General features: G+C 38.2%; 2 protein-coding genes and 1 long non-coding RNA gene across 6 annotated transcripts in view; 2 read left to right on the top strand and 1 right to left on the bottom strand.

Moving 5' to 3' along the window:
• Positions 1 to 5,690: 5,690 nt before the first annotated feature.
• Positions 5,691 to 6,228, top strand: LOC116653896 (uncharacterized). The gene is made up of 2 exons (XR_004308499.2): positions 5,691 to 6,083; positions 6,139 to 6,228. It is a non-coding gene; the product is annotated as an uncharacterized LOC116653896 (long non-coding RNA).
• A 739-nt stretch (positions 6,229 to 6,967) lies between these two features.
• On the bottom strand, positions 6,968 to 25,717 carry COPS2 (COP9 signalosome subunit 2). Of its 3 annotated transcripts, none has more exons than XM_085515464.1 (13): positions 25,646 to 25,717; positions 17,427 to 17,540; positions 16,357 to 16,434; positions 15,653 to 15,778; positions 14,960 to 15,070; positions 14,768 to 14,845; positions 14,003 to 14,177; positions 12,830 to 13,008; positions 12,607 to 12,659; positions 10,256 to 10,353; positions 9,164 to 9,246; positions 8,400 to 8,458; positions 6,968 to 7,722 (listed from the first exon to the last, which is right to left on the bottom strand). In XM_085515464.1, exons 1-13 carry the CDS (start codon positions 25,697 to 25,699, stop codon positions 7,578 to 7,580), a joined length of 1,353 nt encoding a protein of 450 aa, XP_085371590.1. In that variant the 5' UTR covers positions 25,700 to 25,717; the 3' UTR covers positions 6,968 to 7,577. The 3 variants fall into 3 exon arrangements, with proteins under 3 accessions (XP_085371590.1, XP_015728487.1, XP_085371591.1); XM_015873001.2 differs by having other exon boundaries at positions 14,960 to 15,049; XM_085515465.1 differs by lacking the exon at positions 14,960 to 15,070.
• A 66-nt stretch (positions 25,718 to 25,783) lies between these two features.
• The window catches only part of GALK2 (galactokinase 2), a 49,415-nt gene continuing 48,534 nt past the window's right edge, over positions 25,784 to 26,664 (top strand). Inside the window, exon 1 of one of the 2 annotated variants that reach the window (XR_014934344.1) lies at positions 25,784 to 25,999. The gene's annotated coding sequence lies outside the window, so the exon portion shown is untranslated. The remainder of the gene's footprint in view (positions 26,000 to 26,664) is intronic. The other variant, XM_085515453.1, reaches the window with a different exon arrangement.

Below are 26,664 nucleotides of genomic sequence, written 5' to 3'. Positions count from 1 at the left end.
GGAGGATAAAAAGCCGAAGATGTGGCACGAGTGTTAGTGAGCGCAGGGACGGGCTGTGAAACAGGCACACCGGGGTTGGGATCACCTCAGCCTGGCCTGACATCAGCCTTTTAAGTTAAAAGAGGGAAGATTTAGGTTGGATGTTAGGGGGAAGTTCTTCACTAGGAGAGTGGTTAGGCCCTGGAACAGGCTGCCCAGGGAGGTTGTGGATGCCCCGTCCTTGGAGGTGTTCAAGGCCAGGTTGGACGGGGCCCTGGGCAACCTGATCTAGTAAAGGTGTATGTTTGGTGGCCCTGCCAGGCAGGGGGTTGGAACTACATGATCCTTGAGGTCCCTTCCAACCCGGGTCATTCTGTGATTCTGAGTAATCCTGAGCCATGGGACCACGTTCACCTGCCTGTTGACCCACAGAGGATGGGCAGCAAGTTGAGCCTCCCACCTGAGGGACTGCACAGTGCCATCACACACGTGTGCTTGGCCTGGCTGCTGTGCCTGCTGCCTGGCGCTCAGTGGAAGTCAAGTGCTGTTTGTTCCTGTACTGCTTTGTTTCTGGTGTTTTTATTGAATCCAGAAGGGAACTGAGTAATAGACTCGATACCTACGTAAAAGAGAAAACACAAAGAGTATTCTAAATGCTTCCAGTTAAAATACCTTTACAAAGCGTATTGATGCAAGAAACAGGCTTCTGACTGAGCTAGGTTCTGGTGAGAAATAAATTGTATAGCCAAGGGGATAAGCAAGCAAGTCTGTGTCTAAATCCGACAGAATAAAACTGAAACCACCACTATCTGCAGAGCAATCTTGGTGCAGCTTCTTCAGCCTTTCCAGAATTATGTTCAGCGTGCAATGTAACAATTCGTCAGATTTCATAGAAGTTTATTTGTTGGATTAATCCATGTAATCTCTTTGTATATGGAGCACTGCTCCATTAGAACTTTCTGACATGGAATTCTGAAGATGGCTATTACATTGCAAGGTAAGATTTCATCTTGCAAACTGATGATACGAATATAGAACTTGCACGGAGACCATCACTGCCTTATGTGCTATTTCACAACAGCAGGATTGCTATGTAACTTTTGCCTGGATGCCTCTAACATTACTTAGGTTCTGTGAATTAAGTCTTCATGGGGTTGCAGCCAGCAAAATAATCATTCCTGTGGATCACGAAGGAAATGTAAAATTGTGGTACCAATGCAATGTAACCATAGGGTTCCTGTTCACTTCAGAGAGCCCAGTGTTTTACCACAGATGAAGAGAACAAGATGGCTGCTCCTGACCTAAAACTGTTACAGAAACTGCACTGCTTGTATACTGGGTTTGCATTTCCATATCTCAGCACTTTCCTTGATGAGATTAATAGAAGTCTTCACCAACAGACAAGAGCTCCTGCTGGTCAGCTGTGCACAACAGCAGCATGTAATGGTCTTCAGCAGGAGCACTTGTTCCTAACCTTAGGAAGCCATGTGAAGGTAGCAGTACAGATTGAGGTCATGATGTTATGCTCCCAGGGCCTTTTACACAATGACATTTGTTATTTCAACACAAGAAGTCAGGAAAGTAAAACTGGGGATTAAGCTGGTAATATCAAGATCTTTCAGCTGATGCAATTGAGCATCATTTCATCAGTCACTCATGAACTTACATATGAGATGTAAATCTACAGTATAAGTAAATAATTATGAAACATCTACTAAGCCACCTAATCCTTAATCTCCATAAACTGAACAATGACTGAAGTGTATTTTATTCCCAATAATTGAGTGTGTTTTGCTTATTTTTGCAAAATTATATCGACTTATTTAAAACCTGGTCGCTTTTCATCTCCTGAGTAATGTGGAACAACTGTGAGCCAGACTGGAAAGAAAACAGTGAAAAAATCCCACTGGAACTACTATAACAATTGTCTTCTTGTATTGGCAGACCAGCATTTTGGCTTGGAATGCAGCTTAATTTGTCCAAATTGGTGCTGACCACGGAATATATATTATGACATTTGTTTAAGATACTTGCTGTATTTTTTTAAAATAATGACTCTTTATGGCAAGGCTGTTCTTTATGAAATCCTTCTTTTGTTCCCAAGATACATACCAACAGAAAGGTCACACTTGAAAAGGCTGTTATGCATACTTGAACAACAACAACAAGTAGTTCTAAGATCTAAACTGGGCAGTGATTAAATAGACATCAAATCTACAAAATCTATACAATATACATAGAACAGAAGGTTATGCTGGCTGACCTAAGTGGCCACTTGAACTCAAGTCTCCCGTAAAAATTAACTGTATTATCACCCAGAAGAAAAACATGTGAAAGCGCTTAGAACCAGTTATGTTTGATCCGCTGTCCACAGCTATTACAACTACAGCAGGCTGCTATCTGGTTATACCAACATCATCTTGATTGAGGGTTGTGTAAGAGTACCCAGCAGTATTACAGTACAGAAAGAAGCAAAAAGAAAGAAAGAAAGAAGTCAGCCAGCCTAGCAGCCAAATAAAATCACTGCTTATCACACTGGTAACTGCAGTAGCTGCTTTTGAATATTCAGTTCTATGGGTCTAGTTCTCAAACATGTCAGTCTCTAAGCAATTATTGCTATTTCTATTGCAACACGGAAGAAATAGTTGGGAAGCAAAAATGCTGCTTTAATCTAATGGGTGCTCACTGCGGTTTGCTAATAAATTATTGGGTTTATTGCTACATCTGCAAGATAAACTTATCCTTCCTGAATACAATGGAGGACACCAACCAAAATGAAGACAATCTCAGTAGACAGAAAGATAATTCAAGGCAGTCTAAACCAGAATACCTTAACAGTATGGAAAGGCACGTGATAATGACTGTGTGTGAATCAAGATCACAGAACTGCATGCAAGTCTAAAGCGTCTGTGTGGTCACTCATGCTCCCTACTTACACAGGGTTTATTTACATTCAGTGAGTAGAAAGTCCTGCACAGTGTTTAAGGATGCAATTAAGCACATCTCAGTGAAATCAAGGCAACTTCTTACATTGAAAGCTGAACCTATGTACAAACGTAATTGCACTGGTAAAGTACGAAACAAAGATTGCTCAATAACACCCTTTCTCCGTGGTCTCAGCAGGCTCAGCCTGAGCTCTGCAATGGCACAGCCTCAATGCTGACCACAACCAACAGTGGGTTTGGAGGGAGTTATGCCACTGGAAGAAGGGGGAAGAAGCAGCAGGAATGAAGCTGACTCCAAAATGACATCGCTCTACTGGACTGGAACTACAGTCTTCAGTAAAATTACTGAAAAAGACAAGCACAAAATAACGAAGTATAACTTGGCAAACAAAACATATTCCTCTGACGTGTGGAGATAAAACATGTTGCATCCTGCACAGGCAGCCAAAGGCAAACAGCAGAGAATGCATCGAAACCCAAGTGGGAAGGTAAGCTGGGAGCTTGTCTGCAGTCTGAGAATGACAATTCTGATAGCAACATGCAATTGCTTCCAGCACTCCCACTAAGCTGCAAGGTGGCACCAGAGCCAGCCAGGATGGATCCTGCCTTGCAGTTCTTTGTAGCACGGCCAGGCAGGGATTAGCCCTCTCTCTTGCCATAAGGCTTAGAGTTATTACATCTAAAATTCAGCGCTAAATATGCAATTATTATACAATATATACAATAATATACAACTGCAGTTGTAGTTTGCAAACTACCTTTGAGCTGATTTAGAAGTATTTAAGGAGGCAATAATCCTTTTTGTAAAGATCTCTATTAACACAACTATTTAGCTGTAGTGTAGGGTTTTTTTTAAAATCTTGTTCTCTAATTTAGGTATATTCTGGCTCTGAAATGGTATCGTTAGCAATCTGAAAATGGAGCAACGGCTAAAAGCTTAGAAGTCAATACTGACACACATATAAGGAAATGTAGCTCAGATAATTGCTGTATGTCTGCATAAGGCTGTGGTACTGTCCAGAACGGTATCATTTCACTGTTAGTCCATGCAAACAAAGCCAAAAAAGAAAAATGTGAAAAAATGACTTTCAAGCAGGATTTACAGCTGACCATTTCTGAGTAATTACAAGAATGACAGCATTAACAGACTCCAATTCAAATACCTTTGTTATATTATCCTGCCAGGTGCATTTCAGCTGCCATTTTTGTTGTGTTTTTGTTTGGTTTTTTTTTGTTCAATAAGCTCTAAGCCTACTCAGTGTAAAAAGAAATTAAAATCCTCGCCACATCATGGTTTCAGATCCAGATCATAGGAGAATCTTAAGATGAGAACTGAATGAATTCCTCCAAAGTATGTTTGCTAAATATTAATAAGAATAATCTAACACGCATGCACATATAGCACCCAGATCCTCTAGCATTTCATTTGCATGACGTTCAGTTTTAATGCATAAGTTGCCAGCTACTCAAATGAGGGGTTTATATACACAGCTTAAGCACTATTGTAATCTTTTATAAAAGAACATTAGCATTTTCTTTTGCAAAGAGATAGTTATTGGCACTAGCTAAGGCACTAGTTTATCTTGGACCAACAGCAAAACATATATAAAACACAAGCATGGCTACAGCAATTAATGACATTTGCAGAAATTTAATGGTTGGAACTGAGACTGGAGAATGCAGCAAGGCCAGGAAGTGAACCTGCAGTGCAACCTTTCTCAATAAAAAAAAGTTGCTCACCTTTCAATTGTTTGTTCAGTTTTCCCAAGGAGGTGGAAATCACATTAGAGATGGATCTACCACATGGGCTATGGCAACTACTTGCACTTGCTATAGTAGTTTCATGACAAGGCAACTCCTCCCCCCATTCTCCCAAAGACGAGTTTCATCCGTGAGGTTAACAATGACGTGAACACAAAAAGATACTGATTTATATAAGCCTTCACTGCATGCCTGGAGCACATATGCAAAGTAAGAGCTAAACTCTGAGTGCCAATAACAATAGAGGTAGACTGGTATTTTTCACTTTAAAAACACACAGTTAGCTCTCACTATTCAAGCTAGTAGTCTTTCACTAGACAGCCTAGTCCTACTATAATTAGTATTTCATAAGCAAAACCTTACAAGAGGCAACTAACTGCCTCCGCAATACATACAGATATGAGAAAAGTTACATCACTTAAAATAGACAAAGGTGGGAGTGGTTTTCTGTTTTGTTTTTAACAAAACTAAGCTAAGCACAGTTCTTTTTTTCTTCTCTCCTTTGGAGAAGAGTAGCTGTTCCCACCCACAGTAAGGGTAGCTGGAAATGGCAGAAAAAGGAGTCACGCTGAAATAGCTGTTGAGGTTCCCTGTCCCAATGGGAAGGAGAAACTCACAAGGCTGCCTATCCATCTGAAAGTCTCTGGATCTGTAGATTTGGGGCCCAGGACTTTCAGAGGATGATGCTGACCACCAGTATCACTTACCATGACACATTATACACCCATCTGATTTTGCAAAGTTCAATCTGTCACTGCCAGATCTTAGTGGAATTTTCAAAGGAAAAACTGTTCTAGATCACAGAACTGTAAGGCAGCACAGTACAAACAACATCCTTCAGTAAATGTTACCTATGGATTTTATGAAGGTAAAAAATCTTTGCTTCTGCTTAAAAACCTAAGTTCAATTTATATTCATGTCCTGAGTGGGTAAATTAGAAACAGAAATTTGTAAAAAAAAATAAAAAAAATTAAAAGAATGCATCAGTGAAGGAGAAATCCAAGATCCAGCACCATGCTATTCATGCAGCACGTTAAGTTTTAATGTGTAAACACAAGGAAAAGAAGAAACCACTCACTTTGACAACTACAAAGTAATTTTCTAAGGGAAGTAACTACCCTTCAAATGAAAGGGTATTTTGTCCCATTTAATACTATGCTGTTACCCGTTTAAGTCCTACTTTAGTTTAACCATGCTGTCTCGCACATATGTGATAGATGTGTCATTAGAGGTGCTTTTTTTTGGTGCTAATTGCTCTATTCACATATTTTTCCTTCTACTTTAATAATGACTGTATGTGGTACTGCTTTGTAAAAGACTATATCTTAATCTTAGCTTTAAACTGGAGCACTTGATGTTATCTCAGACAACACTAAACAAGCTGGCACAGGAATGCAGGTTGATGTGGCAGATACTGCAGCTCTGATTTTAATGGATGAACCTCAAATCTTAGGACATAAGAGGCACATGCCTACTGCGCTATAGGGCTTCAGGACTTGAATAGACTACAGTAAAATCAAATAGTTGGAAAAGAATGTATTCCATTATTACCAAGTTTACTGTATTGGGTCCCCACAGTGTGTCTTTTTGTATATACTGAATTTGGTCAAAAAGATCACTGACTAGGAAATGAGTTAACAGTCTCTTAGAGGGTGACAATCTCTTTGAAATTGTTACCCTTTGATAAGGGCAACAGTCTGAAGGAGTGGTCAGGCATTGGAACAAGCTGTCCAGGAGAGCAGTGGAGCCACCATTCCTGGAGGTGTTCAAGGAAATGACAGATGTAGTAATCAGGACATGGTTCAATGGGTAATATTGGTGGCAGGTGGGCGGTTGGAGTAGATGATCTTAGACATCTTTTCTAACCTTAGTGATTCTACCATTCTGTAATCAGAGTCTGCATTTCTATTCCCATGATACTGCCTGGAAAACCTGTACTCTTAAATAAACCAAAATAAAAAAGGATCAAATTTTTGGTCAGTGCCAAATAAATGCTCACCAACATCAACCAGATAGCAATAATAAGTTTGGTATACTGCAAGATAAAAAAAAAACAACAACAAAATCAGTTAACTTAGACTGCTAAATGCCAGTTTTCGAACTTCTCAGTATTTACGTTTAGCTACTTCACGGAAAAAAATGAACAGCACAGATACCAAAGTTCAGACTTAAAATCTCCATATTATCCTTTGTCAGTGAGGTGAAAATGAAATAATCCGTCTTCCTTTAAAAACAATGGAAGTAAAATCAAGTATAATGAAAGCACATCAAGAAGCAAACTGTACAATCTCTGAACTGCACTGTTTATTTTGCTGCTTGAAACCTAAGTGACAGTATGCCACTAATTATGGGGTTTCTTCTAAACCTTTACTACACTGCAGGTACAGAAATATACGGACACATTTTTGGAGAATTGACATTTTTTCAAAATGCAGCAAACATTTCAATTTATACATGAGAAAAGGAAGTGTTCAAAAGGGTATGCATTTCAAGTTATTGCAGGTTATTTCTGTGAGAATTTCTGCAAGTAAAACATGTTTTAAATTTAACCAACAGTAATGTGTCAGTGTATTTAAAATCATGACAAAAATCTTCTCTCTGGTCATTAACTGCCCTTTGACAAATTACTAGGATGTTGTATGTTTAGGGCAAGATGTCAATACAGCATAAATCCCGTGGCATTTTGGTTTTCTTCTGGAGATTAAAGCTGTTTTTTTCTTGGGATAAATGCAGCAGCAAAACACAAACCAGCTGATCAAAAAAGCACTTCTGCCATAACTCCAATAATTTCAGGGCACACCAACCGACAGTAGTTTTGCCATTCCCAGTTCTTTTTAAGGTTTACATCACTGCACTTTTGCCTTAAGTACGTTTGTAAAAGCTTGTTTTGTGTTAGGCCAGTTTGCTGACTACAGCCTGGTTGAGAGAATTTAGTTGGTTGGTCCATTTATCTAACGCAGTATACCGTGCACCTCCTCTCTTCTGATGATCCAGTTCTAGGAGCTGGTTGACTTGATCAATTCGGCCATGTATAGTGCTAGAAGGGAACAAATAAATAGCTACAGTCACTAACGTGCATAGCAGTAGGAGCTAACAATCAAGAGGTAAAGAAAGAGGTCTTCTTACATAAGAGGGTGACACTATTTAGTTGTCATTATGGCTAGAAAGCAAATTAAATTAAGCCATTGAGCAATTAATTTGTTGGACAAGCTGCCTAGCCATATAAAGTCTGAAGTAATATGAGGAAAACAGTTCATTAAAGACAAGGAATCATGAAATACGGAGATGTGGGAAGCATTTTCCTAATACATAAAATAGATGGCCCTCCAAAATAATGTTTTATAAATTGTTGTTTAGCTTTTCCAGTCAGGCAGATCATACTAATAATATAATTTGTGAACTTGAGAATATATGTAGGTATAAGCACCAAATACTAAGAATAATCATAAATTTTAATCACAATTCAGGTATTTTTATTTTATGTAATTCAAAATCAAAGTAAAAAAACATGCCACGCAATTGCTATATATAATTCTCTTGGCTCACATACTTTGCTTATAAGTCAAGCAAACCAGTAAAGTCAGCATTATTACTTTTGGCTTAAGAGTCAAACAGTATTGTTGTTCAGCACAGAAACACTGTTTTATTGCTTCTTATATACTTTGATTATTTTAAAGTAACAGCAGATAAGTAAACAAGAAAAAGAATACATACTTATCCAATATGCACTGCACAAGCAAGCTTTCCACATCAGCTACATCTATGTTTAATTCCTTTAAAAAAAAAGGGGAAAAAAAAAACAAGAAATGCCATTGCATTGGTATTCTGTTTCACAACATTAAATCCTTCCAGTGTTTATTTGCACATATATAACTTGGTTAGATTTCTGTTTCTTACTGTTTGAAAAATATCATTCACAAGTCATCTATCAAGCAAAAGATCTCCAGCCAAAATAAACACGGCCAACAATCTAAAGATCAGTAACTTCTCAGAAAAGGCTGAAGAGGATAAAGAAAAAAAATCAGGAATCTCCAGAACAGTTCCTTCATTGATTGAATTTAAAATAAATAGGTTTGTTTTAGATTTTGTTCTTTAGAGATTAGAGAATGAAATCAATAGTTCCAGTCTTACAACCGTTACCACAGTTCTCTTTCACGACACATATTTGAAAATTCTCTCTTGAACCAGAGATTAAAACCTAGATTTTTATATCTATAAAAATTCATAATTATGCAAATCTAACATTTTATATTTCTCTTCAAAAATGTCCTTTTCTACAGCAAGTAGAATACAGTAATTGTGTACTACTGAAATATATCACAGTGCACATTATAATATAATATAATGCAATGCATCGGTATGACAGTACAGTTTACATTATACTTTAGATGTTCTATTTCTGGAAACACTGTATTTAAGTGTTTTTATTCATAATTTATCATTTACTTAAGCACATGCAAGGCTCCACTGAGACATACCTTAGAAATAAAAGGAATATGTATTCTTGTGTAAGGCTTAATTAATTTTATAAGCACTTGTGTTCTGATGTTTCGCAAAAGCTCTGTAAAAAAAACCAGAAGTATAACAACAGTACTTATTTAACAAAGATATAATAGAGCTCCATGAAGAAAGAAGGCCTAAATACTGTGATGTATAAGTAGCAGGAAAGCACAGCAAAATAAGGATCCTTTTTTCTCAGGGGACAGCATGGCAATACGTAACTCTAGGATGGATAGATGAAGCTGAAAATTCTTTAAACAGGGAGCAATATATTCCTTGGTAAAAGCTTGAATTATTTAAACTAACTGTATTGTCTGCCCCTCTAAATTTCATATTTTAAGTCAAAAGTCAGAGCCTAATGGTATAATTATGATGAGGAACAGAAGAATGGTAAAACATAGCCTGCATGAAGTGGCAGATTGTGGATAGGTACAATTCCACAGCCACTGTTAATGAAAATCTGTATAAAATGGAAGCTTATTACTGTAAATTAACAGAATGAGAAAGCTAAATGGATCCTTAACTAACTGGTAACACAAGAACTTTTTATGTGGCATTACTGAAGACAAGATTACGCTTCTCAATAAAACAAAAGATATTTAAAGAATAACAAAAGGTATATAAACACCTTAGCTATGAACATGCAGTCCGTATCATTAAAGACTGAAGAAGATGAGTGTCTTTTTCCCTGTGTATCACTAGCGGGCTTCATATAAGGGGTTAAACTCAAATTCCCTACAGTGCTTGAATTCAACTGTCCTTCTTTTTTTGGCTTCCACTTCTGTTAGACTCACTTCCTTAGGCATTCACTTCTCTTATCTCACTGAGTTTCCCCACAAGACTCTGAAGTTCACCTGTAGCCTGTATGTAACAGCAGTAGAGATATTATATTTAGTTTCCTCTGCTGTTTGCCATGTCCTTTTTAACAAACAAAAAGTGAACAGTAAAGGAATGATCTATTGAGTAGTAATAACGAAGAATTCTCATTCTGTCAGAGAAAGTAAACCATAAAAGTTTACCAAAAAATTAAAAAAAAAAAAAAAAAGGACTGAAATAGTCTGTAAAAATACCTTCAATGTGTTCCCTTATGAAGGGATCGTCCATGATGTTGCTGTGATTTGTTTTCAGAATCTTCTCAAATTCAGTAATGTCGTTATTCTGATAGGCACTTCAGAAAAAGTGAGAGATTAAATTAATATTTTTAAAATTAAAAACAGACTCATTAAGGCTTCATTCTTCTAAATATATATATATATATATATTAAGCATTGGTGAAAAATAACAACATTCACAATCTTTATAAGGAAAATATATTTCAAGATTAAATGCTTCAGAAATGACCTTTCTCTATTTTCAGTTTCTGTTAGCATTTACAAAACTTCACTCAGAACATTTAGTTCTTCTGCAAGTGTACTCTGTTTTCCAGATCATTATACTTAAAAACAAAATAAACAGAAAGCCCTAAAGCCCCAAACCTGCCAATTTTAGACAGTATAATTATTTGAAATTTGGCTTAATGAATCCTTGTGTTATGTAAAAACAACAACAAAAAGATGAGTAAAAAGATTCCAGGGTTTGTTGTTGTTGTTGTTTTAATTCTTCCTAGAATGTCTTCATTTAATTGAATTCTAAAATACTGAAAGACAGAAGAAATGCCTGATTTATCAGGACTAACCATCACTAATTTTTGGCATAATACAGTTTAGATTCTTACTTGTAATGAATTTTTAGTTTAATTGCTCAATCTTGTTATCCAAGTAAAGGTTACAAAAACAATGTGGGTTCAGACACCAATTACTGTTCAGTAGAGGCATCTCAGTAACATTTAAAGGTAAGAGTTATAACCACTGAAACAACATTTTTCTTGGAATATATCATCTTACAATTCAAATCTATCATTTTTTCTTAAGGGAACAGTCAGCCATTACTGGGACTACTCAGTGAAACCAATGAAACTTAATTTAAGCTACAGGCAAGCAGTATTTAGCCTGAAACACATAATGATCGATGCAGGCTTTCAATTCCTGCTCAAGACCAACACCAAACATTTTAGAAACAAATTCTAAAGTGAATTTATGGTCTCTGTACATTTTGAAATGATAAGAATTATTATCATCAAGAGGGACAATATAAAGACCAGTGACATTTAAGGTGGAACTTCAGGAGTTTATGAACAGACTCATGAGAGGACGGGACTGTATCACATGATGACTGCATCACACAAAATTAAATGGTATATCAGTTAAGCATATTCTATTGCTTATTTCAAAAGTCTCTTTTTACCATATGTAGCACATTCAAGTTACCAACGTAGAGTACAAGAATTAAAAACATGATTGCAGTGCTTGGAAATGATTTTATCTTCTGCACGTTTCTTATCTTAACTGCATTATTAAGTTTATAAAAGCAGTTAAATGTCAAGATAAAAGATATAAATTAGGAATATGAATAAAATCAGTTTGGGTAAGGCCATCTGGAGTTCCTTCTGTCTCAAATTCACAAGGAACTATGAAAGCAAAGTAGAAAAGACATGCCTGAAGTGGAATTAATGGAAACATTCCGTTAATGAACTGCCAAACCATTTACTTATCATTATGTCAATAAGGGATGAATATCCTTACTTTCAGAAATGATTTGTATGCATACAATGGTGCAGCACCACAGCAATATCACAGCAAGGTGATATGAGACTGTGTACTGCAAAATGTGAACAAGCATTACTTTTTACAAGTAAAGGTGGGAAGCTTTCCTATGTGGTGCTTTCTTTTTTATTATTTGATAAAGCAAAGAGTGGATGGAACAAGTTAGCTTCATATAGCAGAGTATGCAAAGGCTGCCTCAATTCAATTTATTTTCCACGATGATGTTGTCAATACCCTAAAAGTTCTCAGCTGGCAGCTGTCTCTAAGAGGTAAAGAGGCATGCTTTTGATCTCCATGTGTATTTAAAGGATACTGGAAAACACGTGAAAAATTCATCTCATATTCCTAAATTATGAATCTCCTTTAGTAATCATGAAACATCCAGGCATGCAGTTATTCTACTGGCTTTAGCATGAGAGTCAGTCACCTCAGTTTATCACAGAGTCAACTAAGCCTGGAATTCAAGTCACAGCACTAAGCAACAAAACTTCAAGGGAATTTGCCATTGCAAACTTAGCAGAAGATAACAGCGTGTTTCCATATCCCTACCTGGAACAGTACAGATATTTAGGTATGTCATGGCAAACAAAAGTTGCTTTAAAGAAGAAATAATAATAATAATCACAACCACAATCAATCAATCTACAAGTACTTGCCCAATAACTACTATAAAATGTCAGCTGTGCAAAGAAAAACCACCACTTAAAAAATTACTCCATTGCTGTCTGAATGCTATAGGGGTGTTTTTTTCCTTTTCTCTGGAAAAATTAAAATCTTACCTTACTAAATTCGTCATTGCTAGAATCTCTGGATCATTTTTGTATGGTTTAGCCTACACAGAACAGAAAGCAAAACATGGATGTTCAGATTTTAAATATTTTTTTCCCCACTGTTGTCTTTTGGGTAATATTCCTATAAAGTCAGAAAAGAAGAAGAAAAAAAAGACAAAAAGAAAAAAAGAGGCAGTAAACCTAAATGATTTAATGATAACTCTTGAAGTACCTCCTGAGAATCAAACGGATTTATTCCAGACTTCATCAGCATGTTTGCCAAGACCAAGTATTTTAAGCAAGTGGTTCTTCTGGGGCTCCCTGATTCATCATAATTCTTGAATGCTTCAAAAAAATCAGTATGTGCCTTTTCAAACTCTCCTTCTCTTAAGTGCATTTTGCCTCCACATTCTGAAAAGAAAACAGAGATGAAAAGAGAAAGGAACGCTCTGTGCTTGTTGCTGACTGCAATAATTGTAGTCAAGAGTTCCACGCTATTTCTAAATAGATTACTGAAATATTTTCAGGAGTCTTTTCATTCTCCAAAAAATCACTAGGAAAAAAAACCAAAAACCCAAACACTGGAGCCTTCACACAAAGCTTTGCCATTTGAACAAACCTCTTCTAAAGTGGAAAAATACAAAACCAACCCACACTAACAATTTAAAAGAACACTAATCCTCACAGCCAGTAATTATTTTAACCTTATGTTAAAATACTGTAAAAATTGAATCAATTTCAACTTTAAAAGTAATGTACATCCTGTATTTCTGGAATTTTCTCAACATGTTGAGCAACAGTATACAGAAAAATTGAGAAACGCTTCATTTCCCGTCATTCCTGAAGTACCCACTACTTTCAGACTGCCTGCACAACAGTAAGGGAGAAGGCACATCAGTACTGGGGAGTAAATAGTTTTTCTTTCTTTGAAGACACACAGAACAATTTCACTATAATTCACCCTTACTGATAATACCACTTTCAAACACATCTTAAATGTTGATGGGGCAAGACACTGCACTAATCTATAAAAGGGGACTATAGAAATAGCAATCTGCCAAGCCTTATGCATTTGTCCTCTGTTGTATGACATCATTTCAAACAGATCAGGTCTTCCCAATGTTCTTCTATTGCTTCACTCCTACCCTCTATGTAGCCAACTGTCCTGCGCGACTGAGCAATGCATCTGGTGCTTGGGCACTAGAGCAGCAAAGCTCAAAATCCTACAGAAGGCAAACATTAAACAAGACCCTAATCACAGCACTTGTAGTCCTTTATTCCCATCAGGTTTGCCTGCCTATGAACCTACAGGATCCCTTGTCATTCTAGTTCAAACTGAAAAAATAGTAACTGTCAGATTTTCAGTACACTAATCTGCAACAAGTTAAATGAAAGATTCACTTGCCTCTGATAACTCCCATGATCAGTGGATGAGGAATAGCTGACTTGATGTGCAATGACTGTTCGTATAGTGCTTTAAGTTTTTTGTTATTTTTCTGTGCTGTATACATTTGAATTTCCAAAGCATAAATTTCCAATAGCTGAGTACCTTTTTTTAGATCATCTTCCCCATCATCAGTCTAGGATAGATTAAGTAACAAATAATGTAAAGTTTTCAGAGAACAGCAATTTCAAAAAACACTCAGCATACAAATATAATGATTGATATAAATAAATAAATAAATAAATTTCTCCTACTGCCTATAACAAAACCATTTAACATGTATTTATAACCTATTCTCCAGGCTACAGGAAGAAGCAGAGCAGGCTGCATGGCTGTCTTTATTCCTCCTCCCTCCCCCCCACCTTTCCATATCAGAAAGTAACTGCTGTAGTTTCAGACTGCAGTGAAGCTTGTTTGGAATCTTCACTACATTTGAAACTAAGCGTCTATGGTTTTAGATTATTCCTATGCACTTCTTCTTGCACCTGACTAAAATGAAATTTAATCAATAGTAGTTGTGAATTACTTCTTTAAAATCATCCTTAAGCAAAGAATAAAACATTTTTCTCACTTTTAGTTAATGTTATTAATGTTATTAAACAGACAGCAAGCACAGTATTTCTTTTCTTTGTACTAAAAAAGCTCAGCAACACATCTCAAATGCCAACAAAAGACACAAAAATCAATGCTGTTTACCAAGCTACAGTGACTAGAGTATAAAGGTACCTGGCATGACTGATGCAGCTGGCGTAAAATCTTTTGTAACTTCCCATATTCTTCTCGTTCTAAATATAATTTGCCAAGCTGTAATAAAAAAAAAGTTAAAGCAACTAAGATCTATTAAGACTTCATAATTATAGTTTAAGTTTAGCTGAGGGTATCACAAAAATAGCAGAAACAATGAGTTACTTATTTTACCTTTGTATTTGTCTTAAACCACAATCTATCGTTCTTAGCATCTTTCAGAGCTTCAAGTGTTGTTTCATAGAATTCCTGAAGCAAATCCATCTGACATAAAAAATCAGAATTCTATAATTGTAAACAGCAAATTTGTACCTGTTAATAAAGTTTATCTGAGCAAACTAAAACTGCATGCTTGAACTTCAAAATAAGAAAGATCTGCATCTTACTGAATCATACAGAGCTTCTTAAATAACAAAACTAAGTAAACTTGCTTTCATTATATCAAATAAAGATCACTGGAAAGTATTCACATTTCAAAATTGGCAGTCATCTTCAGTGCTAGATAAAAGCGAAAGCAACCTTACAAAAACCCATCTTATATAACCAAGCACTATAAATTCTTACATTGTGTAGCAGAAGACAAATAGTAACAGCCATTGCTGCTACATAAAAGAAAAAAAAAAAAAAAACATATGAAAAAAGCAATTTCTAAAGAGAGAAACGTTCAAAGATGCCTTCTTTCTATACTACCAACACTGTGACCAAAAGCTCTACAGCACAAACTACTTATTTGCTTAAAAAACAAACAAACACCACAACAACATCCAAATAAGTCAAAAATCCAAACAACAGAGCACCATATACAAAGAAGTCTGCAGTTCAGGACGCAAGAAGGAAAACTACCAAAACAAGAACTGATGATCTAACCTGTTTTGAAGTCGAGATATAATCAAGAATAGAATTGATGGATTTTTCAGAGTAATTCCTTGTGACTGCACTTCGTATGTAAGTCAATAGCTGCTTATATCTGTTCATCATTTCAGGAAAGTTAGTCTATGAAGAAAAACATAATTGCATCATTTTAGCCTCAGTGATTAAAATCTGAGTTAAATCTTGCAAACATACATACAGGAAACAAAGCCTAGCAGACAGATTATGCAGTAGTGGTTGCTGTGAGGAACTTTTACATCACTGCTTTATTCTTAAGTGGCAAAATTAGGAATAACTTGATTAAGGCTCCATAGAATTGACATCCAAAATACTTGTCTCAATTGGCAAAATAGGGTTGGCTGTACAACTGTTTGAATTCTTGCATATGCAGCATAAAATCATTTTTCACTTATTTGCTCTGGTGAAGTACACATACAGAGATACAAGTATTGAGATACAATATTAGCAGTCTGAAACCACATAATACCTCAGGATAGCAATGGCTGAGCCTCAGACTCTCAAGAGAGTCTTAGCCAACAGCAGTACTTATTTTGCATTCACTTTGCCTTTAACTTGCAACCACCACATATACTGAAGACTGCAAAAGAAAAGTTGTGTCACAGCCATAATTCTGAATAAGACTATAAGGCCTCCAGATCAAATTTGTATTTATGCTATTTATTCAAGCAAGTAATTCCTACCAATTTAAAGTTTATTTTAATCATCTGTTTCAGAGCTTTGAACCCCCATTCTCCTTTTTCACCTTCGAGCTCCAAAACCTGAAAGAGAAAAAAATTTAAAGTAGTGTTTATTAAAACTGTATTGGAACTTGAACAGACTTGCATCCCTTTCAAAATGTACATACCCCATTAAAGCATTTCCCCCCACAATGTCATTCTGCACAAAGTAGTGTTTTACTCTGTCCTGTTCTTCAGTTCTACTTTTTCAGTATTACTGAGGAATTCAAGAGAAGGATACATGTCTCTTTATTCTCACACCTTAGCTGATGCATGGATAGCAAATTGTTATTTACAGACTGTGTTGCTGTTGCCTAACATTAAATACAAAACTTTACTGCTGTTCCAAGAAAACATATAGTGAAAGTTGAAACACACTCCAAAAACGACTCAAACTATCCTGTTTGATTACTTAAAAAGTAATTAGATTACTTAAATTAGATTACTTAAAAATTACTTTAAAAGTGTTCACTTGGAATTGCCATACATTTTTCACGTATCATGAAGACTTCTAGGCAGAAGTCTTTAATGTAAAAATGGTATTTATTTATTCATAAAGTCACCTCATGTATTGCTTCCCAGTGACAGACTGAAAACTTAAAACTGACACCAAGGAAAGAAACTCTACGTCATTCAGAATTTATCCATGTAAAGCTTTGGATTCAGACAGCAAACCAAAACCAATACATTATGTAAGACCCTGGGGAAAACGCCAAGTCATTTAAAAAAGAAAAAAAGGATTTGTTTTTTAAACTTGGCACACAAAACAACACTTAGGATTAATTAACTGACTAAATTCTGAATATTGGTGCTGTAATTAAATAGGACTTGCTTGTCCTATGGATGCTCCCTAAGCACGATCCTGAAAGGGAATGAGCCAGGAATCCAAGTAGGCCAATGATAAGCTTAGCACATTAGAAAGTTAAAATATAAACACGGCTCTTATAATTCCAGAAAATAACTCAAACTGCAAGCATTTTAAAATACTGTACTTGCAATAATCAATGTAAAAGAGATGAAATAAATAAAAAAACCTTCTGAAAACTGCTTAGTGCTGCTTTTGGATCATCTTCCTTCAAAGCTTTGGAATTGTAGTATTGATTCTCCAGATCCACATTAGGTTCAGAATTACTGTCCTCTGAGTATTCCTACATTAAAAAAAAAAAAAAAAAAAAAAAAAAAAGAAGAAGAAAGGAAAAAAGAAAAATTAAGGTTTGGAACATTCACTGAAAAAGAATAAATAATAGTGAGATGGACTGTTCAAACAGACGTGGAATGACTGCATACTAAAATCTCTAGTTCCATAGCGTAAGTATGAACTCATGATGTTCTCTCACCCAACTACCAGGCCAGCTTACCATCCACCAACACTTCCCTCTCAACAGATTTGTTTCCGGACCGATGAACTCACAGCTCCACCAACTCTGCCTTTATGACAAGAACAGACTGTATTATTCAAATTCAACTAATTTTAGTGTTTAAAGACAGATGCCTAATAGCATGTGCCATCTCTGTATTGGGGAAGCAAACCTGCTGGCCACTAGGCTGCCAAGAGGTGCCCCATTACATGACCTTTGCTATCTGCGGTGAAGACGCTGGCTGAGCTGCTGCTCAAGTAATGATTCAGCAAGAGAGGGTATAAAAAGCTTCTGTGAATCTCCAAACTGCCTTTCTACATACTGAAGAGTCATCCTCATTTCAGGAAACAGTAACGGTAACACCAGCTGTTTCTTTGCTGAGAAGCAGAAAAATGCTAAAGGGATGTCAGTGTATGTGGGGATGAAGTGCAGGCACAACAATTTAATCAAATAATTACCCACCACTCACGCTAGCAGCAAGTACTTACTTCCAACGTTACTTTTTTTACACTAACAAAGTTGAATCTCAAATAATAATTTCGAGGTTTACATGCATCAAAGGTATTTGACAACTTGGCATTCTCAAGCCAACTTCCTTCTGGAGAGTGCTCAGTTAACAGTACATGAAGTGTTTAAGAGAATCCGGTTAAGCCACAAATGTTATTGCCATCAGAGTAACTTCCCCTTTTAACAATATAAATCATGTGTATTTGGGTGCCCTTCTTTAAGGGGCAATTTCTTATTTTATTGTACTTGTTCATCTGCGCTAAAGATATTCTGTCATCCATTCATGTATTGCTAACTGTTCCTTTAAAACTATAGAAGATTTAAGTTTGTTCTTTAGTTTTCTTCAACTCCAATGAAAAAGGGAACTCACCCCTGACCCAAATTTTAACAAACATGGTCCTTGAGGAGTTAATCCTCCACCCTTCAGAACACACACCTAATGTTTCCATTTGTTATATGCTGACTAGTTGCTCACGTATGCACTTATTTATACTTACCCCAAGCATAGCACTCAGTAATAATCAACAGAATGAACAGGCTAGCAAATTCTGCCAGCCTGTTTTCTGAATTCCCCTTATTAATACTCACTATTCCAAAGAAAACAGCAAACAAGAAGTCTATTTCATTGGTGAGACATTCTGGTTTGCTTATTTCTGTCAGTTCTTCACCCTATTGATCCAGTGCTGAAGGAGCAACTGCAGGAACACACATACGAGGCCACCAGCTGTGGCACCTTCTGAAGGCACCTACTGCCAAAGCTTAAACAAGGTAGCATTCAAGATGCATGTAATCATTTGATGCCTTGTTTATACTAAACCTAAACAAATGCAAATATTTTTGGCAGAAGTATCTATTTATAAAGATAAAAGGAAGGCAAACTGAATTAATTCCTTTTAGGAAGCCACGTGCTCTATAAGCCTACAGCCAGAAACATCGATGTTTTCATCCGGGCTCTGGCAGTGATTCTGGGTGTGGGCTTGAGCACGGAGCCCTTTTTCAGATCACTTTTCTTAATGCTACTTAAATATTCCATAAAACTATTTTCATTCTTTATTATGTATTAATATCCTAATAAATGGTAATTTTGGAGATTAACTTCTCCTAATGGAATCACTTTGAAATGCATCAAAGGAAATGTTCTATGCTCTCATCGCTACATTTTTCCTTCACTCGATGACTCTTTGCCTCATATTAAATTTAAGATCTTGATATTGTCTCCAAGTTCAAAGGCAGACAGAGCTTTCTGGCTTCCTGAAAAGTGCTCTTCTTAACAGCACACACTCCTAAAAACAGCTGGTGGAGGCCCTGCATTGGAATCCTTTGTAATCTAAAGTGAGAATTTACACTGGAGTTCATGCTGGAAGCAGTGCTTGCTCCTGAATGTGGTTTAGCTTGTTTTGAAGTAGTTTATTAGCAGGGCACATCTATCTGTGAAAGCTGCCCTAGGGAGGAGGTGACACAATGAGTTACATACACCTTGACAGGTATTGCGGACAATTCAGCTTATACAGGTACACCTAGAGGCCTGCCTGCTATTTCATGTGATTTAAACTTACTGAACGCTTTCAGAGCTCAAACATAACAGCTGTTACAGCGGTCAGCAGCTGGCATCAAGTACCATGCTTTAAGATGGGAAAAATGCCATCAGCATGTAACGATTAGCGGCACTTTGCATCCTGTATCTATTATAAAGACAAGGAATAAAACGTATTTATTGGATGCTGAACTTAACAAGATGATCAAGTTTCATTATTACTTTTATTACTGTTAACAGCCTTAGAGTAAAAGCAAAACAAAAACTAAGGCACTTACTTTAAAAGGTCTATTTAGAATTAATGTCTGAGAAGAAAACATTTAAAGCATGCTGAACTAAGTATGAAATGATAAAGTGAATCTACAGACAATCAGAACCAAGAACATCAGCCACTAAGGTGCTACATCTTAATTTAAACATCAGTGTTAGTTGCGCTGATGATCAATTCAGAAGGAGCAGCACTATCTTCTGATGTAGAGGTGGTTTAACGCAGTATGGAACGAATGCAAGAACATTCAGCTTTTGCCAAAAGCGAAAGTGTGAAGCTCTCTTCAAAGTTCAGACTAAGAAAAAGACGTTCTCTTCCCAATGTCAAAACCAGAAACTTTGAATTATTTAAACAATAAATTCAGGTACTGAAAACCCAACCTTTCCTCAGCCTCTGACTGCCCTGCATCCTATCTGAACTTCCCCAGTTCAACACCTTGCATAGTAAAGGTAACTTCTTTGTAACTTCAAGATGTGAAAGTACTTGTGCGCTACGTTTTAGCTCTGCTCAGTGTTAAAAATAAGCCTAAGAATTTTTTAATGAAGATCTTGGTAATACTTTTAAATGGGCATCAATATCACCACAACAAATAAAAGCAAATGAAACCTGACTATGCAGAACTGATCTTAGAAATCCCCGCCTGTAAGGAACAAAACAAACAAGTGCTTGATTAATTATTACTCGTGAGAATTATACAGCCCTGATACAGCTTAGAAAGACCTGCAGCTAAAAAATAGCTGTGGTATCACTTAAGTATTGTTCCACTACAAATGTCAGTTACAGACAATCTGATCCTATCAGACGCTTTTTAGAGAAGAAAAATTACTAGTTAGTTCATCTGTAATGTAGAGAAGACCTCCCTGGTATCTCACTCTGCTCTTTAGTTTTAATAGAAGTGAATATAATAAGAAGTTTTAATAGAAGTGCACCAAGGAACTAATTTAATTTACAGGTCTTCAGTGCACTGAGTTTTTACTAAACTCATCTCATCACATTTTTAAAACACTAAGCCTTGGCTTCTAAGATGAACACATGCAGAAGACAATTAACCCGACAGCTTTAAATATAGCATTTACAGCATGGATTCATTCTCAGTTTCTCCAGTAGCAAAGGCAGGTTGGAATTAGTTTAGTGCTTCACTACCCTCTTTTCATTTCTGGTCCCAGCGCTCCTTTTCCCTTTCTTGTGCAAGTCCTGGATGACACCTCTGCATGGGCTCAGAGAACAGGCCCACTGACATTCAGTGGCTTGGGAGGGTGAGAAAATGAGCTGTGGTTGCAGCTGGAGCCTCAGTGAATACAGCCCTGAGACTGCAGCCAGCTGCTGTAGCACAGCCCTGCTCCTCAGTGACAGAACACACACAAGCCTGGGGACCTTCACATCAGTGACTGCAGCAGCTCCTTGTGGCACTCAGGCAATGATACACCAACCTGATAGATACGTGTGCAAAAACACAAGAAATTGTCATTTTCTGAAAACTGCCTTTAATTAGTTACTGATTTTCTTCTCTTGCTCAAGGCTCTCCCCTAAACTCTTCATTTACACGTGGAGCAGCAATCGGAACTTTCTCTTCCCATACATTGTGCAGTTTGCTGCACGAGGACCACACTTCGCAAATCTGTTCTTGAAAAAGGGAAAGTCTGTGTGAAGAATTACTTTCCATGCACACACACACACCCCCATAACACAAAGAGTTCTATTTCTGTGGAGATGTGCCTTTTTAAGCATTGTTAACAACAATGTCCTCGTCGCTGTCATTTTCAATTACTGGTAACTTTACCAAGTTCCAACCATTGGGCTGATTCAAAACATTCTTTTTTGTGAAGTTCAATTGTTTCTGAGAACAAGTCTGGTAAAAATCGGATTTTACTTCAACTGACCCTGTTTCATAACCATGGCATTTAGGAGGTCCACAAACTCATTTAGAGCGAGCATCTGATATTTCACAACACTGTGAGTGATGTGGGTTCGGTTTGTTGCTGCTGTTGCCCTTTGGTTTTGTTTTGGTTTGGGTTTTTTTCTTAAACACAGAAATGCCCAAATGAGTCCAACCAAAAAAGCCTTGAAAATAACTGCTCAATGCATTATTCTCTCAGCTTGCCAGCAAGATTTCTTGAACATTTCATCTCGAATGAACACAGAGCTCAATGCACACCCCAAGAGCGATCAACCACAGTGGCAACCACAGTGGTCCCTGGCACCAGTGTGGCAGGCAAAGAACAGTTTCTATGTGCATTTGTCAGAGTGGGCACTTGAATATAAAGAAAGAAATCAGAGCGGGGGAAAAAAAAAAAAAAGGAAAAAAAAAAAGAAAAGAAGAAAAAAAAGAAAAAAAAGAGGAGTTAAAAACAGAATAAAACATGAAGGTAAAAACAACAGTGATTTGTGTCTGCAACTACTCAAACACACATTGGCGGCCCTGCTTTTCTTTTCTACATTCCAGGTCTCTGAAATTCTCTGCTGCTCCTCACTACCTCTGTGAGCCATCCAGCGCCTGCTGGCTCATGCCACGACTGGTAACAGCCCGTTACTGACACCAGGAATAATTAGGCTGTGCAGCCAGTCATTTGCAATGGGGTCAGCACAGCTCCACTGAATGACTGCTTCTGCCTTTCTGTTATTTCTTCAAGCAGAACTTGAGAGATGCACAGAAATGGAACAGGAGACTACAGGCAGAAAAATGGCATTGCGACACGTAAACAGTATCCAAACTAAGTGCCTTTTCTTCCTACTGCTATCACACAGCCTTCCTCTAATTCTGGGCACCCTTTTCTAAGAGTCTGGCAGCTAACTTGTGTTTCACACTGAACTGCCTCTCAGGCTGGGGGGAGCTCACTTCTCAACAAAGTGATAAATACTTTCTCTAAAATAATAACTGTAATAACAATCAGAACTTATATGAAGCTTATCGAGGTTCAGAAAGAAAGAATTTACTCACTAGTTATACTCCTCCTCTTTGCCTCAATATTACTTGAGAATCATAATGATGAGGAAAATAAGCCCTAAATATATTTATTCCATGCTTACAAATGAATCGGAAGAGAATGCATAAAATGGAGTATCAGGACACACACTGATCTATATCAAATATGAAAAGGTAATGAACTCAAAGAGCAGTGAATCCCACGTCCTTTGTGAAATGCACTGAATGCTCCTTTACAATCACATTATTAATGTCATTAAATACAACAAAGAAACAGAAGAGTATAAACTGAATCTGCCCGATTTGGCATTTGCCAAGTTATGCATGTTTGGTTTTGCTGCCTCTTCTTTGCTTTATATATTGACACACATAAACAGTTTTTTAAATGATGGAAATACTGAAATGTAAAGACTGAGAAGAGGTGACTATCTGTGCAAAATTTCAACTCTATCTATTAAAGATGCATCAAAGTAAGGCAGAATATTTTCCATCTGCTGAGAATATTGCTTATAAAGTTTGACAGCATACAGAAATTTCTTCTGAAATGGTTTTTGCTTCCTAGAGCTGCCTGTCCGACAGCCTGAAATAAAACGTGCAACTGCAAACTTGTTAACACTGCCACAGTCTGAACAGGGAAACCCTCAGGAATCTGCATGTCCCCGGCATCTGAGCCACGCTGATCCTCATCAATCTGTAGCAACCTCCCAGGAATGAGAACAGCCCTTCATGCAAACTGTACAGAGCTCCTCTGCTGAAGGCACTGAAATAATGCAACAACAAACATAAACACACAAAGTTGCTCAGCAAACAGACTTGGCTACCTCCCCCCTGATTAATTTTTAAAATGAATTGCAGCGCACAATAAGATGTCTCATTAACAGCACAACAGACAAATCCTTACGCGTTTAAAGCAAAACAGAATTAAAGAAGAGGATTACAGTGACTGTCAATGTGTTGTCATTGTGCCTGGAATTATCGGTTTCTAGAGAAAGGCTGAGTTCAGTGTCAAAGTCAGTTCTAAGCACAGCTGCTCTCAGGGACTGAGAACAGAAATGGTGCCACCAAGGTCCATCCTTCCTCCTCCTCCCTTCAGCTGAAACAAGTGAAAGCAACCTGGGCTGAAATCATGTAAGGCCCCAAAGAAGCAATTAAAATGTAGCGGCTTCCCAAACCACCAGTAAACATTACCCTGTTTATTGAAGCATAAAGTGCAATAATCCGTGTTATAATCAAAGCTGTCAGCGTACATTATTAGCAAATTCTGAATCTAGCTTCATCCACCCAGAAATAATTGACTTTTTTTTCCGCTGATGAACAGATCACCAACAAATAAAGTTAACTTCTATGACTGCGGGAGGTCACCTACAGGAAAAACGTTCCCTTTTCATCCAGTGGAAAACTAAGCAGAAATAATTCTAATGTGCTGTTATTGTCATGTCATAGAACAGCCATCAGTTGTTTGGCAGCGCAGCACTTCCTCTGTCTACAGAAAACTCAGGATGAAGTTGGAAAGAGATTCAGATGATCAGTTCATGTTTCAGTTCAAGTGCTCTCTCTGTTGTTTTCAGTTCTGTACTATTCTGTGCATTACCCTGCACTGTGCTCTTTGTTTCTAAACTCCCTGCAGCAGCACGCACTCTGAAATGAGAGCTGTGTACCCTCTTATAGCCCTGTGTTAATTATTCATATCAACACGAAAAGAAGAAACGAATCCCTGTCTTCATAAGAGGTTTATTCAACCATTTTCCAAAACAGTCCTGTTGGACACTGCAATTACATCCTCAAGCATGTTTGAAAACAGCATCCAGTCACAGTTTGTTAGTGTATATTTGACACAAACTCTGCTGCTTATTTAACACCATGACATGGAAAAATAAATGCAGTATTTTAAATCAATCACCAAATTTAACCTTTAAGTTTCCAATAAGCAAAGGGTGGGATTTTCAATGAAGCTGCTGTGCTGTAAGTACAGGTTTAACAGAAATAAATGACATATATTGCAGTACTAAGTTACAGAGAGGTTCTGGAGGGTGCCTCAGTTCTAAAAATCTTTGCAAAGTTCAGGAAAGCAAAACAAACAAAACAACCCAAATGAAAACATGAAGAAAACGAGCCAAACCTCGAGCCCCAATTCGTGATGATGGTATCAGCTATAACTGACCAGAGCACCCAGAACATATTTTGTTTCGAGTCACAACTATTTAGTTCATTAACTTATCTCAAAATGCTTTTCTTTCTTTCCTCATATCAAAAAAGTGCTTTTAATAACGGTGAACCCTTAGAATAAAACAACTCCATTACATCCCCACTTTTTTTTTTCCTGGGTAAATCGGTCTGTCTGTTGCTAAATGCGAGCGGCCTCCTACTGTTATTTCTTTTTTTAACTGTAAAAGCTTAGAACGAGACCTGATGCCACAACGTCACTAAACGCATCACTACCAACCAGGCACTCCGCAACCAGCGGAACGAGCGGCTCGCTCAAAGGAAACACAAGTTTACGCCGGTCTCACCCCGGCAGCCCCTGCAGCCCGCGGCCTCCCCGGGGAGCGCAGCCCGTCCTGCAGCGCGGGGCAGCGGTGCGGGGAGCGGCCCGCACCCACCGCACACCCGAGGCCGCACGTCCCCCTTGCCCGCGTTCTCCGCCCCCCTCGTGGCGCCCTTACCAGGTCGTAGTCCTCCTCATCATCGCACATGAAATCATCCTCCATGTCAGACATCTTGGCCGGAGGACGGGCGGGGGGAGGGAAGGAACCGGCCCCTTCTCCCACAACCCCGCGCGGCGCCGCCCAATGCGGCTCCGCTCCGCCCGGAACCCGCTGCCGCGCAGGAGCGACGGGCTGTACCGGGCTGTGCTGTGTGTGTGTGTGTGTGTGTGTTACCGCCCGGCCATGGCAACGGCGGGCGGGGCTGAATGCGGGCACCGCGCTGTGCTACAGGGCGCTGCTGAGTTTGCCGAGCAGACACCACAGCTCCAGGTTTATAAAGGCCTAAAGTGAGGGAGAAAAAGAGCCTTAGAGGTCTTTTGCCCTCATTGCAGCCTTTCAATACCTGAAGGCAACTTACTCCCAGGAGGGAAGTAAACTCTTGGAAAGGGCTGACAATAGCAGGACACGGGGAAATGGTTTTAAGTTAAAAGAGGGAAGATTTAGGTTGGATGTTAGGGGGAAGTTCTTCACTAGGAGAGTGGTTAGGCCCTGGAACAGGCTGCCCAGGGAGGTTGTGGATGCCCCGTCCTTGGAGGTGTTCAAGGCCAGGTTGGACGGGGCCCTGAGCAACCTGATCTAGTAAAGGTGTATGTTTGGTGGCCCTGCCAGGCAGGGGGTTGGAACTACATGATCCTTGAGGTCCCTTCCAACCCGGGTCACTCTGTGAGGTCACGGAGCTGCTGAGCTCGTAGGGCTTTTACCGTCCTGGTGCGAACCTTGTGTTCTCGTATCTCCGCAGGGTCTGTGGTGTCTCAGAGACCTGGCGGTGTTTGCACTGGATTGTGTCGCCAGAGATCTGCTGGGTGCTCTGTGTTGTAACGGCTTTTTATATGTTTTTCTTTGTTTTTGTTCGCGGGGCCGCTTGTCCTTTAAAGCCTCCCTTCCAATTCTGTAACCGTATTAACCTGAGGTAAAAACCCGCCTGGCCGAGGCGTGCTGACCTCCGGCTCCATGTGGTGTGACGGATCGCGATGTGC

This window comes from Coturnix japonica, chromosome 14, assembly GCF_054131305.1.
Source record: "Coturnix japonica strain WE chromosome 14, WE-NBRP24, whole genome shotgun sequence".
NCBI classification, from domain to species: Eukaryota; Metazoa; Chordata; class Aves; order Galliformes; family Phasianidae; genus Coturnix; species Coturnix japonica.
The sequence above is the reverse complement of the archived record's forward strand: the minus strand, read 5'-3'. Positions and strand labels throughout refer to the sequence as shown.

What these genes read in the sequence shown, in the direction of transcription:
- COPS2 (XM_085515464.1), bottom strand. Translation starts at nt 25,699, where the DNA reads ATGTCTGACATGGAGGATGATTTCATGTGCGATGATGAGGAGGACTAC. An exon ending in CATAAGGGAACACATTGAAG is followed by an intron (nt 9,247 to 10,255) that starts GTATTTTTACAG and finishes TTTTTTTTACAG; the next exon opens with AGCTTTTGCGAAACATCAGA. An exon ending in ATATTCCTTTTATTTCTAAG is followed by an intron (nt 8,459 to 9,163) that starts GTATGTCTCAGT and finishes TTTTTTTTAAAG; the next exon opens with GAATTAAACATAGATGTAGC.